The 16890-nt window shown below is 40.7% G+C and overlaps 1 protein-coding gene across 2 annotated transcripts in view; it reads right to left on the reverse strand.

Moving 5' to 3' along the window:
- Window positions 1-9674: 9674 nt before the first annotated feature.
- MYB (MYB proto-oncogene, transcription factor) overlaps window positions 9675-16890 on the reverse strand; it is a 29417-nt gene continuing 22201 nt past the window's right edge. For both annotated transcript variants that reach the window (XM_032408306.1, XM_032408307.1), the window contains one exon: window positions 9675-9997. In XM_032408306.1, the coding sequence (XP_032264197.1) occupies window positions 9881-9997 (117 nt within the window). In that variant the 3' untranslated portion in view covers window positions 9675-9880. The remainder of the gene's footprint in view (window positions 9998-16890) is intronic.

The following is a 16890-nucleotide window of genomic DNA, read 5'->3' on the forward strand; positions in this document are numbered from 1 at the left end:
GATTTATTTATTATTTTAGAGAGAGAGAGAGAGCGGGGGCGGGGCACAGGAGATAGGCAGGGAAAATCTCAACAGACTACCAGCTGAGCCCGGAGCCAGATGTGGGGCTCAACCTCACAACCCTGAGATCATGACCTGAGCTGAAATCAAGAGTCGGACACTTAACTGAATGAGCCACCCAGGTGCCCTGCTACTGTGATTTTCGATCACTTTTCCTCAACGACTAGGGTCACGAACTTTTCCTATAAAGGGCCTGATAATAAATACTGTAGACTTTGCAGGCCATGTGGTCTCTCTTGCAACTACTCAGCTCTGCTACTGTAGTGGGAAACCAGCCACAGACAAAGCGTTAATGAAAGGGCGTGGCTGTGTTCCAATAAAAGTGTATTTACTAAAACAGGCAGTGGGCCAGATTTGGCCAGGGGTCATAATTTGCCAACCCTTGTTCTGTGATACGGATTTTTCATACGAGTGCTCGAGTAGACTTAAGACTTTTGCACGATGAAACAGCTGGTTAGTTGATTCTAGTAAAGTTACACAAATTAGCTATAAAATACACAGAGAGCTTCCATATATCAAGAGTTTTTAGGTGACACAACAGAGTATTGTTGAGTTCTTTGGAATAGAAGGACTCTCATTTAAGCAGCAATTTTGAGGTTTGGGAACAGAGATGGGAGGAGCCCCAAAGTATAGAGACTCCTTTTCTTACACAACTGGTGATTAGCAAATATTATCGTACTGTTTGCTAAGGCTACCATATCAAAGTGCCATTGAGTGGTGTCTTAACCAACAGCAATTTATTTTCTCATAATTCTGGAGTCTGGAAGTCTGAGATCCAGGTGTTGGCAGGGTTGATTTCTTTAAAGACCTCTCTCCTTGATTTGTAGGTGGCTGTCTTCTTCTGTGTCTTCGCATGGTCATTCTGTGTGTGTCTGTATCCTGATCTCTTCTTCTAAGGACATCGATTATATATATGACCTCATTTTACCTTAATTACCCCCATTTAAAGGTCCTTATTCTATATACAGTCACATTGTGAAGTGCTGGGGATTAGGACTTCAACATAGGAATGTAGGGGGAGGCATAATTCAGCCAGGAGTTATCAAATGCATTACTTTCATGAACAATACACCTGTCAAATAAATCCTCTAAAACCACTGTAGTTTCTCATGTGCAGCATCTTAACAACTTCCCCTACTCAGAGATAGGTAGAGTGGGAAGGAGTCTATAGCTTAGCTTATCCATATTCATTTTATAGCAAAGCAAACACAGACCCAGAGAGATGGAGTGGTTGACCATTTTCACAGGTAGGTCATGAGACCATGCAGGGATGCTGACTCACATTCTTTCATGGGTTTGCCAAATATGTAGTACGCACCTTCTATACATTTGGCATTGGGTCAGACACTGAAGATAAAAGGGGATTCCCAGCCTGGGGTGGTTTAGACGTGCTTCAAGCCAGGAGCCACAGTTAAGCATGTGGCTCTGAGGTACCTACAAAAAGGGGACAACATTTGTGGGGGCTGAACACCTGTGGATTTTGTTATTAAAAATTCATAACTAAAAAGTTAGGGAGGCTTTTTTTTTTTTTTTTAAAGCTCTGTGCCCAACATGGGGCTTGAACTCACCACCCATGAGATCCAGAGTTGCGTGCTCCCCCGACTGAGGCAGCCAGGTGCCCCTAAAAAGTTAGGGAGTCTTTTTGGAAATTTCTGCTTGTAAGTTCTAAGCTCTTCCTTTGTTTTATGGCATCATCAAGTATAAGGCCCTATGGGCTTAATAACAATTTTCAAAGCAAGAAAAATCAGGCTATGTTAAAGACTTACCTGATGTCAGAGAGGATAAAACATGAAAATGGACATTTAGTCTTAAAGAAATATGGCCGATAAAATAGCAAATCTGAAACAGACCATTTTCTTAGTACTTATGGGGGTTGTCCAAGACAATATTTCTCTGCCAGTAATTTGAAAATTATATATATATCAGGTTTATAGAATTTTGAATTGAAAGTACTCAATAAATATTTGTAGAATAAATAATTTAGGTTCTTGGCCAAAAATCTCTTACCTGTTGTTTTCTCTTCTCTTTGACTTGTATATTTGTGCTCCTTACTTCCCTGTTCATTGTCATTTGGTGGAATTTCCTGATGGAGTGGCATTAGTTTATGTCTTCCATTCACTACGTTTAACCAGGATACAGGTTTCTAATGTCTTCTCATTTTGGCAGATTTGCAACTGGGGAGGGAAATGCATTTGGTATGATGCAAGTCAAGCCATGTGGCTGCTGAGTACCATCCCAGTGTGCTTCAGACTGTCCACTTGGTCACAGCTGACACTGACTTGGAAACCAACCATGGAAGGGAAGGCAGGGAGTCTGTCCATAATCAGGTATTTGGGATCACTACATTATAGGTGGATGGATTTGCATTCTTTAGAAAAGTGAGTGAAAACAAACCCTAGCTCTATCTTTAACATCTGCCCCCAAACACAGGCTAAGGATAATTTGTTAACTTATAGGTTCATTTCAGAGGATACTTTCCAGCAGGAAAATCTCACCATTCTATCCTCAGTATTCCAGTGTCTTTGGGCTACTGACGCTTTCCTTCAATTTTATTTGTCTTTGATCCGGCAACCTCTGTGTGCTTTGTAACTATATACAAGATTAAACACTTCCTCCATTTAAACAGAAATCCCAAAGTACAGAGGTGTAAAGTGACTTGAACAAGTGTTCAGCAAGTTGATTAGAGACTGGTTTAGAACAAGGGACTTCTGGATGGAAATGGTGTTTTTGTATTTTGTTTATAAACTAAACTTTTTGAGCTATAAATTCCCTTTTGATAGATCGTGTGCAATAGAGCCATATTATTAAAGAGATTCAGACATACTATAAAATTATCCTTCACCACATATTGTAAAAATCAAACAAAAGATGGATCTGATAGCCAAGTTAAGCCTCAATGACCAATATCTGTAATATAATGATTCTCTGGATTTAAGAAACTCTATTTATAGTTATGGGCTTAGTATTTTTCTAATATTCTATAGATCAATGGGCATTTTAATGAAGAATTATGGGCTCCACAGGAATTGAAATCTATGGGGATTGTAATGAGGAAAGCCCACAAGGTTTGTGGGAATCAAAGGTTTTTCCTAAGGCAGCGTTTTCTAGTGTGGTCCCCTTGGATCACCTGCGTTAGAATCACCTGGAAGCTTGTGAAAACATTCCTAGGTCAACACCTGACTTATGAATCAGAATCCCTGAGAGTGAGGCCAAAAATCTCCATTTTAAACAAGTTCCCAGTATGTTTCTGATGCCCCAAAAAGCCTGAAAATCACTGGACTATATGAATGTGTTCTAGATTAAAGAGTAAAATAAAATAAATATATAAGTAAGCTGAGGACACCTTCAAGAACAAATATTGTCAGGATTCCTTAATGGGCAAGAATTATACCATATTTTAAAAATTCAGTGGAAGATTTGGCTTTTGAAAATGACAAGGAAAGTTTTAGATAAATTATTGGTTATTGGTTGAAAATGTACTGCTCTTAAAGGAGAAGTGTTTTATGCAAATTTTCCTATACTAATTACTTTATATACTATAAAATATGAAAATAGCCTTTATGAAATTCAGAGCAAAAAGTATTTTTCAATAAGATTTTCTGGGATTAAAGCACATTCCTTTGAAATTAAGACACAGTAGGAAATGTACTGTGTAAAATCTAATTGACTAAGTATAATATTCAGTTCCTGCAATCATTTGGCTTGGCTAACCTGAGGTTTCATTTTATGCTATCTGTAAAAAAGGGATTTGAAAAGAATTATTTATGTAAGATAGGTATAAATTATTTTATTTCCCTGCCTAAAGCAGGGAAATTCAATATTCAATGGCTCCCTGTATCTCTAAGGACACAGCTCAAACTCTTTGAGGGAGGTTATAGGCTTCTCACGCTGGCCCCATATCTTTCCTGGGCCCCTAGGTTTCCCTTTCATTTTCCCCTCACTCTGACCTCTCAAGCATCACCATTCTTCTTCCCTCTGCCAGAACCTTTCCCTCCCTCTCCCTTCTTCTCTAGCATATCATGAGCACTTAACATACATTGTGTCACTACTACCAATATCATTACTGACAGTGGAGAAGTGTGGCATGTTTAAGGTGGTATATTCTGAAGGTAGAGTACTTGGGTCCCTTTGAGCAATAGGGTATAAGGAAGGCTGATAAGGTAAAGGGAGAAATCAAGGATGACACTTGATTTTTTGGCTTGAGAAATGAAGAAAGGAAGGCTAATTGCTACAAGTGAGAATGATTACAAATGAGAAAAATAGAAGCATTGAGTGATTATGAGCTTCCTTTCGTTCATACTAAATTTAAGACATTTATGTGGGGAAGATGTTAACATGGAAGAGGGCACAGGAGTCTGGAGTTCTGGAAGGGGCTCAGGGCTAAAGATAAAGATGATACTTAGAGCAGCAGCAGTAATAAAGTCCCTTGGGAAGAATGATGGAGAAGAAGGAGGAAAGAGCCCCTTGGAAGCCAAGTGGAGAGTATCAAACTGTGTTAAAAAGAAACAACAGGTCCAAAATGGAGTCACTTACGCTAAGCCCCACCAAGACTTAATAGTTAACCTCATTGCAGTGTCAACCTCTCCCCAGAGTGGAATTTTAAACCACTCAGTCTGGAGTTTCTGGATCAATGAGGTCATCTGCATCACCTGCATGAGGAGACCTCCTGCCTCTCCCCTTAAGGGAAGATGACCTTGCCTGAAACAAGTTTTGCTAATAACTTCTTTGTCCTGCCACAACCCCCGCCCCCATCCGCTTCTGCCTAGAAAAGCTTTCTATTTGGCACAGCTCCTTGGAGCTCCCTTCTATTTGTTTGAAGAAAGTCAATTAGTGCCTTTCTTTTTTTTAGTTGAATTTTTGGTCTTTAACTAGAGGAAACCAGGGAGGGAGGAGGGAAACCAGGAGAGTGGTGCCCTAAAGCCAAGAGGAGAAAGTGGTTCAAGAAAGTGGGAGTGTCAATTCTGTTGAAGGCTGCCAGTAGCTGAAGTAAAACGAGGCCTGTAAGCGAGAACAAGGTTTGGCAACATGGAGGCCATCGGTGACATTGACAAGGGCAAGCTTGGTGGAGTGGAGGCAGTGAAAGTTCATGCAACATGGACTGCTGGAGAAGGCAACATGAGGAAGTGGTGGCCATGACCATAGCAGATCCCGTAAGTAGTTTTGCTGAGAAGGGCAGATAAATGGGGCTGTATGATGGTGATATTATTGCTGGGAGATGTAGACCATATTAATGTGATAAGAATGATTCAGGAGAGAGGAAGACATTATGATATAGGAGAAAGATCCTATCTGCAGGATGAGGCCCTGGAGGGTACAAGGATACAAGCTTGCAGAGGCCCAACCGAAGGGCTGGCCCCTGATTGCCCCTGGGAGTGCTTGTCCATGTTAGGAGGAAATGCAAAGACTTTGGCACATAGGCCGGTCTACAGATGGTTTTGGTGTGGGGAGGTGGATGCTTCTATTTTCTCACTGATGTCCTGAGCAAAGACAAAGAATATGCTAGAGAATATCCTCAAGTAGAATTGCCTCAGAGTGCCCTTTTGCAGTTTGTCATCATGAATTTAAAGTAAGACAAGTCATTATATTTGGGTGTTTTTCTCCAGGAAATTTTAGATGCTACCCTCCTCCCAATGCCCCCTCCAACTCCAGCCCTGCCCTGGCTTGGCTTTATCTGTCAGTCCTGCTAGATGCCCATTCTGTGGGAAAGCTGTGCTGCTCCTCCAAGTCTAGATCTAGTGCTCTCTTGTTGTCTCTCTTACCCTGGATAAGACTCTACTGTAATTATCCACTGACTCATATCTATATCTCCTTCCAGAATGTAAGCTCCCATCTGGCAGGGATTTTCAGCTCTGATGTTCTGAGCTCTAACCCCAACCTCAAAGGTAGCACTTAGCACACAATAGGTGCTCATTGAATAAACATGGTCCATAGGGCAAATATCAACCTCTCCAATTTCCACATTAACATCAAGAATATTTGCATTGAGTGTTAATTAAAAAGAATTATTGCTTATTTATTACCAAAATACTAAGTTTCCTTAAGATTTCTAGTTCAGCTTCATCTTGCTGTAGTTCCCAAAGCTACTATATATAATTATATACAAAGCAATTTTATTTTTAAGGAGGTTTGCATTTTACTTTTTATTTATTTTTTAAAAGATTTTATTTTTAAGTAATCCCTACACCCAACATAGGGCTTGAACTCAACCCCAAGATCAAGAATCTCATGGTCTACCGACTGAGCCAACCAGGCGCCCCAAAAAAGAACTTTGCATTTTAGCTGACTTACTTTTCATTCTGCTCTCTAAAGATGGTGAATAGGGAAAAAAATTTATAGTAGTGAAGGTTAGAGAAGAAAAACAAGCAACAAGCTTGTAAGTATTTTAAGTGCGGTGCAAGAGACCTGCACATCGTATTTTATTTACTGGTTTTTTTTTTCAGATTAGAAACCAACAAGTTTGAGGGAAAATATGCCCCATTTTTCCTACAAACATTTGTACAAGAAGGGGAAATATATATTAAATAACGACATCTTAGAATGGTTAGGAACATTTTGAGAAGATATAATTTAGATTTAAAGTCAGTTTGCATACAAAGAATAGATTTAACACAATCAGGGACATGGGTCTCAGTGCTATTCACTTCTCCATTGCTAGGTAATAGACATGTTTTTTTCTCTGATTGATCATCAGTCATTATGGCCACTTACCCAATCAGTGGGCACTGCAACATCTTACAAAGATGCAAGCATGCATTTACTCTGTCATGTCATCTTCAAAATATCCAACAACCTTGAGATGGACCTTTATGTCCAATATAAGTAAAATACACTCTTAGTAATGTGAAGCTTGGAGAGATTCAGTAAAACTTATACAAAGTCACAGAGCTGGTAAAGGGCCGAGTCTGAATTCAGTTCAGACCAGTTGGTTGGGCTTTAAGAGTGACAAAACGGGGGCAGCCCCTTATGATGTCTAAAGTCCCTTCCAGGTCTAATATTTTATAATTTCCAAAGAAACAAAGAAATTTCTCCTCACACTTCTTTCTCATCTTGAATTATTAATCCCATGATCAGCCGGGAGACAAATCAGAATTTCTCGGCATCTCTCCTGTTCTCCAGATGTGCACATGTGGACTAAAGCTTTACACACAGGAACTCAAAAGGACAAACTTTCCTTGACGTAGTAAGAAACGCCATTTCCATTTTCCTGCCTAAAGCTCTGCTAGAGAGAGGAGGATGGCTAAAAACAAGGACAGGACAAATAAATGTCTTAGAGATGCTTAGGAAATGGGTGTTATAGGAGTGTGAGTATTTATACATAAAACCTAAATCTGCACTGTTTTTCATTTAGTTCAGGTTTTTAGTTTCTAGTTATTAGGTCACGTACTTGTTGGAAAAGTAAATATTTATTTCGGTTCTGTAAAATGTTGAATTCACTCTTGCCATTAATTTATTTCAAGAGTTATAACCCGACCTCTACGTTTAACTCTATAATCAGCAATGCACATCGTCAGATGAACATCTGACACACAACAGGGCATGCATTACTTAATTATGGAAAGCACATGTAATTGCAATCATTTGGATAGTGGATTACTTCACACGATTTCATTGTAGGAACGAACTCAAGCCACAGATGAAGAAAAAGGTCTCAGGAAGGCCAGTGACCTGTCGAAGATTTGGATGCAAGTAAGGGGCAGAGTCAGCACCTAGAACATACTCTGAGAGTTCATGAATATAAAAACACTGTCTTTGAGATGATGTGTTATTACCTCTCAGAAAGATAGTTGAAGAATACTAAACAGTCTTTTTATTCTTTCTTCTTTTTTTTTCCTAGACAGTCTTAAAGACTCGTGATTGGGGTCATAAATCCTTGGCTCTAGGAGCACCACATGCATCATGCCAAGTGAGAATGCCAAGTCCGAGCTGGACAAGGGTGACTAGAGCAAATCATCAGGAAGCTGTGTGAGAGGTCCATTGTAGCATGGGGAAAAGAATGGCAAGCTGAGAGATGGAGAGCAGTGGAGACCCATCTCTAATACCGGGAGGTAAACTTCATGGGTGACTCAGCTGGGATGCCCTACTCTTGCCCCAACAGATAAATGTCCTCTGGCTCTGCCCTCACAGGCTGACTGGCCTTACATCCAGGGGCTCCCTTGCCCTCTAGCTTCTAGTTGGTTCTGTGAATGAGGACCCTTGACAGAGATGGGAGGGATGGAAGTAAAGAAGTCAGGCATTACCCTTGGCTTTCTCCCTGTGAGGTCCCCAAAGGTCATGGCTCCTCTCTAGGGCTCCTGCTTTCCATGACTTTCCCTCTCCATGCACCAACCCTGTGGTCCTCCTCCCCCCGCCCTCATCCGTGGTATCAGTACCTGTTATCCCAGTTCAAATGCTGCTGGAACCCTAACACATTCTGCAGGATTCCTCCCAGTTGTCCCTCTGCTCATGATTATGTTGTCAACTACTGAATTTGGTTCTCTTGTTCTTCTTTCTCTAAAGTAAGGATTCGTGGCTCCTTCACATGAAGTTCAGATGGTGCACAAATTATTAACACAAGAAAATGTTTTGAATTCACTCCATTTTCTTAAAAGCATGACTATCATCCACAATCACAAGAGAGACAACAAAAGTAAGTAAAATAAGGACACAGCTTTATTTCTCTACAAGGCAGTAAATACACTGTCATCTCCAAGTTCAGTGCCAGACATCGTGCACCAAATATTCTTAAGGCACCCCTAATCTCCTGACTCCAGCGGCAAACACAGGCTCTGTACAGCAGTTCTGAGCCCATACACTCAGAAACCATGGGGGACGCTGATCAAACACATAACCCCTGAATTAAAGAATAGTGAGAGTGAACTCAAAACAAAACACAGGACATCAACAACATAGATCTCCCAAAAAAGAAGTGCAATGCATGTTCTTATAAACCAACAATAACAAGAAAATAAAAAAATAAAAAAATAAAAAACAATAACAACAAATGCAAAATCTCCCAAACAAGTTTTCCAATGTATTACAAAAGGGGGGGAAAAAAAGTACATATATATATATAAAAAATAAAAAAGTTTGAAATACTAGTGCATAGTCAATTACCTAACACCAAGTTTCTTTTCTTTCCATCCAAAGCTCTACTGCTCCTCTGATACTAGCAGCATGTCTACAGGCTAAAACCATAGCAGCAAAACACATTTTTTCATTTGGCATTTACAAAATTAAATTACTGATAAAAATATAATTTTTTTATAAAACTATTTCATACAGTAATAATTTTTAAAGCAAGCTAACAAAAAAACTCATAAAATGGTTTAGTACAATAAATGTACCTCCAATGTTATTAACCATAAATGAGCATTTACGATCTTGATTAATGATCCCATGGTATTAAGCCAACATTTACAGTAATGCATCGTGTTTAGTGATTGAGAAAAGTGATATATTGGAGTACCTTTTTTTGTGTGTGTAAAATTTCAAAAAACCTCATCACAGGAAAAAATACTGGTCCGTTGGTCCTCTAAATTACAGATAAATCATTTTATGTTTAAAAAAATCTGCATTAAGATTATTAACAACTGACTACAATTCATTACCTAATAATTTAGGTAAGACTGTTATTTATTTATTTATTTTTTTAAAATCCTTTTAGTTGGGTGAAATCCCATAAGATTTCATCCACCTAAATGCACTTGGTGCTGCTCTCAACTGTTGTACCACAACAAAAATAGGCTCTTCTCCCATTCATGAAAAGTCTCATGTAGAGGAATGATATATCCCAAGTCAACTTGAAGTGTTCTGAAAACCATAATGCTTGTCTAGAAATGTCTCACATGACCAGAGTCCGGGTTGAGAAGGCATTCACATATTTTCGAGCCTGACCAGAAGCCGTCATCTGATCTTCTGTCTTTCCACAGGATGCAGCTTCCCAGGCGCCGCCACAAGGCTAATGGGGAAAAAGAGGCCAACAGCAAGGTTAGACAGGGGACCCATGCCTCATCCCCCGAAGGATTCCCAGTCCCAGCAAGGCCAGCACAGGGAATTCTGACCTCCCGCCGGCAAAAGTAGACACCAGGGAGCCTTTGTCAGATAAAATCTCACCCCGGGGACTCCAGAGTCCTGAAGTGATAGTAGTGATCAGAAATCATTTACCGCTAAGAGAGAGGAAACCCCACTTCAGCCAAGATCATAAGCTACAGCTGCATCTTCGCCCTTGAGTGCCTTTTGTCCATTAGGGTGATTTTTGCCAAGTTGGAGATGGGGAATGGGCATAATCCTCCCAGATGCCTCTGGGCATTTCCTCATTATACAAACTGGTGAGGGCTTCAGTTCTCTGAGGGAAGAAGCTCCCACAGGTGCTGGAATCGACTCACACCTCCTAAACATAGTATATATTTTGTATTATCAATGAAGCATCAATTAATTTAGAAATCTCTGTTCACCAGGATAAGACACCCTGGAAGATGCAGATGAACTAGTATCTACTAGGCCGCATCGACATCCCGGTCCAGCATTTGACACATCACGGTCACGATCTCACTGACATAGCACAAGCACCCCGAGGGGGAGGTTCCTTCTCTCTTCAAACGGGCAGGAAATGGAGACTCGGAGAGTGGACATAACCTGCCCAAAGCCGCTCCAAGGGTGAGGAGTGGAGTGGCTTTGACCCCAGGTTTGTCTCCTGAACAGTCCGAGGCCCTACCTTCCCTCCATACTGCTTCCAACTGAAATATGGACTGTTTTGCTCTACTTCATTCCTGAAAGGATTTATGATGCTCACAAAATAAATATAAGATAACAGGGATTAAACAGTGGATGAGGCAGGGTCATGGGGAAATATGGAAAAAATAACACGATGATGGTGTGATATTTTTATGTAAAACGTTCGTCACGAAGTACAGTGAGCCAACTAAGTGTCAGCCTCAAGCCTGTCTCTGAGCTCTCTAGCAGTCAACGCAAAGGCGGACACAGAAACACAAGCAGATTTGGGGTCTGTGAGCTCAAAACTAAACCAGTGGTTTAGTCAAAGCACAACTCTTCCTGCTATGGACACCCAAGAGGAGTTTTCCCATGGGACAAAAGAAGAAGCCAAGAAAGGCCTCTGCTTTCTAGAGCCTCCAGTGTCCTGTAGGGGACAAAGTGAACACGTGGGAACCAGGTGGGGGGGACAACAGGCAGCATGGGAGGTTCGTGGGGCCGTGCCCAGTGAAGGGGGGATGGCGCACAGAGACATTGCCAGGGAAAGAGCAAGAAAAGGCGGACTTAGATGGGCAGGTGAGAAAGAAGGAATGTACCCTGGGTAGAGAAATAGCACAAAAGAACCAGGAAGCTGCAGTTTGTACCTTGCTTCTGGGAGGGACTGCAAGAGAGGAAGATCTGGTGGATTCGGTGACAACATTCAGCAAGTGTCACCATGTGCCAGCCATGCTTCCGAGTGTTTTCCATCTTTCATCTCACGTAATCCCCACACAAAATACCAGAGGCACAGGGACGGATCAGTGCCCCTGTTTTGCAGACCCGCCAACGGTAAAGGAAGAGAGAGTGCAGGCAACATCCTCACTGTTGTCCAGCTAAGAAGTGGTGAAGCTGGGCTGAGTCCAGGCCCTCGAGAGTGTAGGATGCTACTTCATTAGTGTCCTTAACAGTGGAAAATTGTGGGCTCAGCCCAGCGAGGTCTTGGATTGCAGGAAGAAGCGTTTAGATGGGGGGCGGGGGGGGGCGGAAATCAAAGTCATCAGGCTCTGTAGCAAAGAGGAATCATTCTGAATGAACATGGCGTTTGTATGGTGATGGGGTTTCCTAGCCTAGTGGCTGGAACAAAGTATCAGTGACAGAAGGCCTATGGTGCCATGTTTCTAACTTGGGAGCTTGCACAGGACACAAAGTGGATTTCCTGGCTTCTGCCCCATTTGCCAAGCTGTCTCACCACTAATGCAAAGGACATCGTCTAAGTTTACACTTGTTTGCTCTGAAGGCTCAGAGGCTCACCACGTAACCTGAAATACTACATAGCAAGATGGATTATCATAATATTTTCCTGGAGCTGTGTATCACAAAGATGACAGACATTTGTTTGGGGCCGACGTCTGCCACTGGGTCACATTTAATCTTTTCCTAAACAAAATCACCAGGTTGATTTTGTTGATTTTTAGTTCTTTGAAATAGTTCTGAATAAATGATGGTTCTCCAGGTTCAAGCAAGCAGATTAAATATACATGTTTCTCTGGTGTCTATCTGTCCATATAAATTCCGTATTTCGATTAAGTTAGTTGCTTACATGTTGTTGCTAAATTGTTCAGTGCTGCACTGAAACTCCAAACTGACACACGAAGCCCGATTAAAAAAGGTAAACGTTGGTGTTACCGTTTCAGTGACTGGGTTGGCATATCTGTTGTCACTGCAGCGGCGTGACCGGTCATTACTCGAGGGTGAAGAGAGAAATATGGCCAACGTCTGCACGAAGGACTGTGCAGCGCTCAGAACCAAGTGCGCAGATCTTAAAAAACAAGCGACTAAAGAGGCAGCAGAAGGAAATACCTTCATGTGCCAATATCTTCTATGTAAATCCCAAATCACAGAAAGATACACACTAAACCCCAAAATACCTATTTTGAGAGAATACATACAGATGGAGGGGAAAGGGGAATGAAGGTGAGGTTGGAGAGAAAAGCGAGAAGCAGGGATGAATGTTTCTATTTTCTCCAGTTAAGAATTTTGCTACTTAATACTACTCAACCATCAAAAAAAAAATGAAATCTTGCCATTTGCAATGATGTGGATGGAACTAGAGGGTATTATGCTAAGCGAAATAAGTCAATCGGAGAAAGGCAATTATCATATGATCTCACTCAGAGGTGGAATTTAAGAGACAAAACAGACATTGGGGAAGAGAGGAAAAAATAAAAGATGAAAGCAGAGAGCGAGACAAACCACAAGAGACTCTTAATCTCAGGAAACAAACTGAGGGTTGCTGGAGGGGAGGGGAGTGGGGGATGGGGTAACTGGGTGATGGACATTAAGGAGGGCACATGATGGGTATTATATAAGACTGATGAATCACTGACCTCTACCTCTGAAACCAGTAATATATTATATGTTAATTAATTGAATTTAAATTTAAAAAATTTGAAAAAAGGAATTTTTCTACTTAGCTGTGCTTCAATAAATATAGACTTAATTTTCTAAATGTGTAAATTACGTATCTTAAAATACTATGTGGAAACAATCTCCTGCTTGCTTTTACCATGTCTCCTGGTAAAAGTCAGGTTCTGACTCTTGGCCATACAGTACCTAAGTTAATTCAGGATTCCCAGAATCTGTTCAGGAGAATTGAATACTGAGTATTATCAATTTCGTATATTCTTTTTTTTTTTTAAGATTTTATTTATTTATTTCACAGAGAGAGAGCGAGAGAGCACAAGCAGGGGGGAACAGCAGAGGCAGAGGGAGAAGCAGGCTCCCCGCTGAGCAAGGAGCCCGATGCAGGGCTTGATCCCAGGACCCTGGGATCATGACCTGAGCCAAAGGCAGACGCTTAACAGACTGAGCCACCCAGGCGGCCCTCAATTTCGTCTATTCTTAACTTGAAATTTGACTGTGTTCTTATTGGATCTCCCACATGGCTCACCACTTTATTCATGTTTGGCTCTTTCTCTAGGACTGGATATTTAAAACAAGATCAATATAAAAAAAGGTAAACCATATATTTTTAATTAGTATTTTAAGGAAACTTTTCAAACAGTCAGCTTTTCCTAAGTCAAAACAGAATTTTCCAAGAAACAAATTGAATTCCAGAAAATGGAGCATCTCAAGGGCATATAAGCCCTGTAGCTCAGAGCCTGGGTTGGAACACCTGAATCTCCCAGTGCAGACAAACGCCAGGACCCAGTAGGCACTGTGTGTAGAACAGAAAGGCCAGTGGGCAGCATGAGCGGGCAGCTCCTTTTCTGCAGGTGTGAGTACTTCTCGCAACAATGAATGAAAAACTGGTCAGGGCAGACACAGACCGACAGGGTGAGAGTTAAGGAAGAGCAGAGGGTCAAGTACTCAGGTAAGAGAAGAAGTGCTCAGGTCCAACAGCTGAAATGACAGTCGCCTCCTCTTTTGCTAGTTCCTTCTCTCTCCTTACCTTGAAGCCCTGGGGCCCTTGGCCAACTTTTCAGGCAGACAGAAGAGTTTTGACAAAGGGGGATTAAATGTCTTCGTGCTAGAAGAATATTTTTTAATACTGTCATATATATCTTTGTGCCTCCTTATTCCTTCTTAAATTTTAGTTTCATTTACACTAAAGAATTGATAAGAATTATGGATTTCTGCACATGAATTCTTGTGCTAATGCAGATCTGTCACTCGAACGCTAAGTCATTTCAACATTAATAATCCTACGGCACATCCTCCTCCTCTATCCTGAGAGTCACCTTGTTTATCCTGTGATGTGCCTTTAATTGCCCCCGGGGCAGAAGTGAACTGTAAACAGACTGTCAAAGCTTTAACTGGGATATCCTGCTAAGGCACTTTAAATAAATACTTGATCCTTTGTGGAAAACAGAAGAAATAAAATGAGACAAGACCACCACGTCCACAGGTGGTTTTCTGTCAGAATTAGATTATCTTCACGTTTTCCTTTAGAATATAGTTTTTTCATCATGCTGAACAACTGCTATCATTATTATATTCATACTGCAGCTTCACACAATAGCTGATGTCAAAAACCTTGGCAAGGTTTCCAATTCGTAGCCCTAATAAAAAAAATTTGCATCAGTCATAAAAAAATGATTTTGTAAAACCAAAGCAACTCATGAGATGGTACTGTATTTTTCTTTCGTTCTGTTTTTTTTTTAAATAATAAACAGGTGTCCTAATGAGTAAGAATAAGAATTATCTGATTATTCTATTTAACCCATCTGAAGAAAATACTTACTGTGGACTAAAATTCTAAAAGTCAGAATTCCTTTCCCAAAGGGCATCTTTTAAAGATGTATCAATTATAAGAGATAATGTAAAATCCTTGGAAGCTGTTGAATTGAAAGTCAGGGATGGACTGGAGATGAAATGTCATTAAGGTAAGGTTAATAGCCAACTTCTCTCATGCGTGAATGCCTCCCTATGTCTGCACAAAACAGTGAAATGACCCCAACTTCAGGGTTTTTAACTTCTCATAGAAAATAGCCTTAAAAGTTAGGGAATTAAAGGTCCAGACAGTGATTGGAAGTCACCCCATCCACCAGCCTCCACCCCACCCAAGCCTAAGTTAACTGTTGCTTATGTGGCTAGACTTTTCCCCAGTTTGGAGTTTGTCCTAGATGTCTCCAGGGGTCTCTCTCTTACATGTTTTTAGACTTTACAAACAGTTTATATCACATAGACTAGGGTGTCACATATTAGTTCAGACTATTAAGATTAAGACAAGTGCCAAATTGCTCCAAAGCAATTCTATCTTTGCTGGCCCGAGCATCATAGTGTTTACCACGGCGAACCAAACAAAAATCTGTATCTTGTTATGTCTGGGGCAGGGCACTCTGAATCTGAGCTTGATATCCTTCCCCCACCCCTCATTCGGCCTTTCCTAGTTCAACCCAAAAGCTGTATATGGCCAACTTGCTTGATTTAGAACATATATTGAAAGCGGGTCGCTGAAATGTAACTGCCAATGGCTATGTGAATTCTTGCTGGGGCAAGTGGAAAAAAGTGACCCAAGGGAGAACCAGATGAGTACAGAGGTATCCAAGGGAGCAGGTCAACAACAGCATACTACATTAAGAAATGCCTGGAAAAACCTATGTCACACGTAGACAGACTGTCTTCCATGTCTGTTGACACGCCAACACAAGCAGCAGAAAAATAGAGAAAACCAGTCAATCAGTTATTTCATGTCCATCACACCACACTCTTTGGTGTGTGTGTCTAAAGACTACCTTTATTTCAGGAATGAGTTGAGTCAGCTGTCTCTTTGGGTGACCCACTGACACAGTTCTGCAAGAGTGGAACAGGGAATGAGAAAGAGCTTGCTAGAGGAAATAGTACGCCACAGGGCAAGAAGCCCTGGCCGTACGGGAGCCCTCCTTGCCTGTCTTTCTGACAGAGACTGTGTATAGCCTTTGCCTAATAACAGAGACCACCAATGTCCATGGGCAACTGGGCTGCCATTTTGAAAGCAATGTTATCTCCATTTCATCTTCCTACCAACCTTATCTGATGAGTGGAGGACATACTATAGTCCTCAATTTATAGATGGGGGCATTTTGGTCTGAAGAGGTTAATGAGTTAGGATCATGCAATCAGAAAATGGTGGAGTCTAGACTAGAACCAGGTTCCTGTTATCTGCGTGCTAGTTTATTTTGCTCTTTAGCAATGCCTATCATACAAAAAAGGTTTGCCCTACTTTTTAAAAAATTCATTAACAATTCATGTAAAGATAGGAGCAATCAAAAACATATGGAACTGAAAAAGCGAGTCTCATCTGCTTGCAAAAATATTTTAAGATTCCTCAATGCTGTGCAAATGTGTTTAAATAATAATGGCCTGAGAAATTCACTTAAATTGAATTCACTGTTTTACAAAAGTAAGGCCATGACAAGCCAAGTCAGGAAATTAAAATTTAAGGCTGTCATTCTGTGGTTACAAAAAAGAGGAAAGTGAGTGAGTAAAAAAGCATATGAACACATCTTTTACACTTGGGTTTTAAATAGGAATAAAAGGAAATTATAATTTAAGAGAAAAATACAGAAGTTCAGAAGGCTTATAACAAGTACAGTTTCAGATCTACCAATGAAAATGTCTACCTCAAGAAATATTTATTAGCATAATATATTTATTTCAAAATGTAAAGCAAATTGAAAG

The sequence above is a fragment of the Phoca vitulina genome, unplaced genomic scaffold, assembly GCF_004348235.1.
Source record: "Phoca vitulina isolate PV1807 unplaced genomic scaffold, GSC_HSeal_1.0 scaffold9, whole genome shotgun sequence".
NCBI classification, from domain to species: Eukaryota; Metazoa; Chordata; class Mammalia; order Carnivora; family Phocidae; genus Phoca; species Phoca vitulina.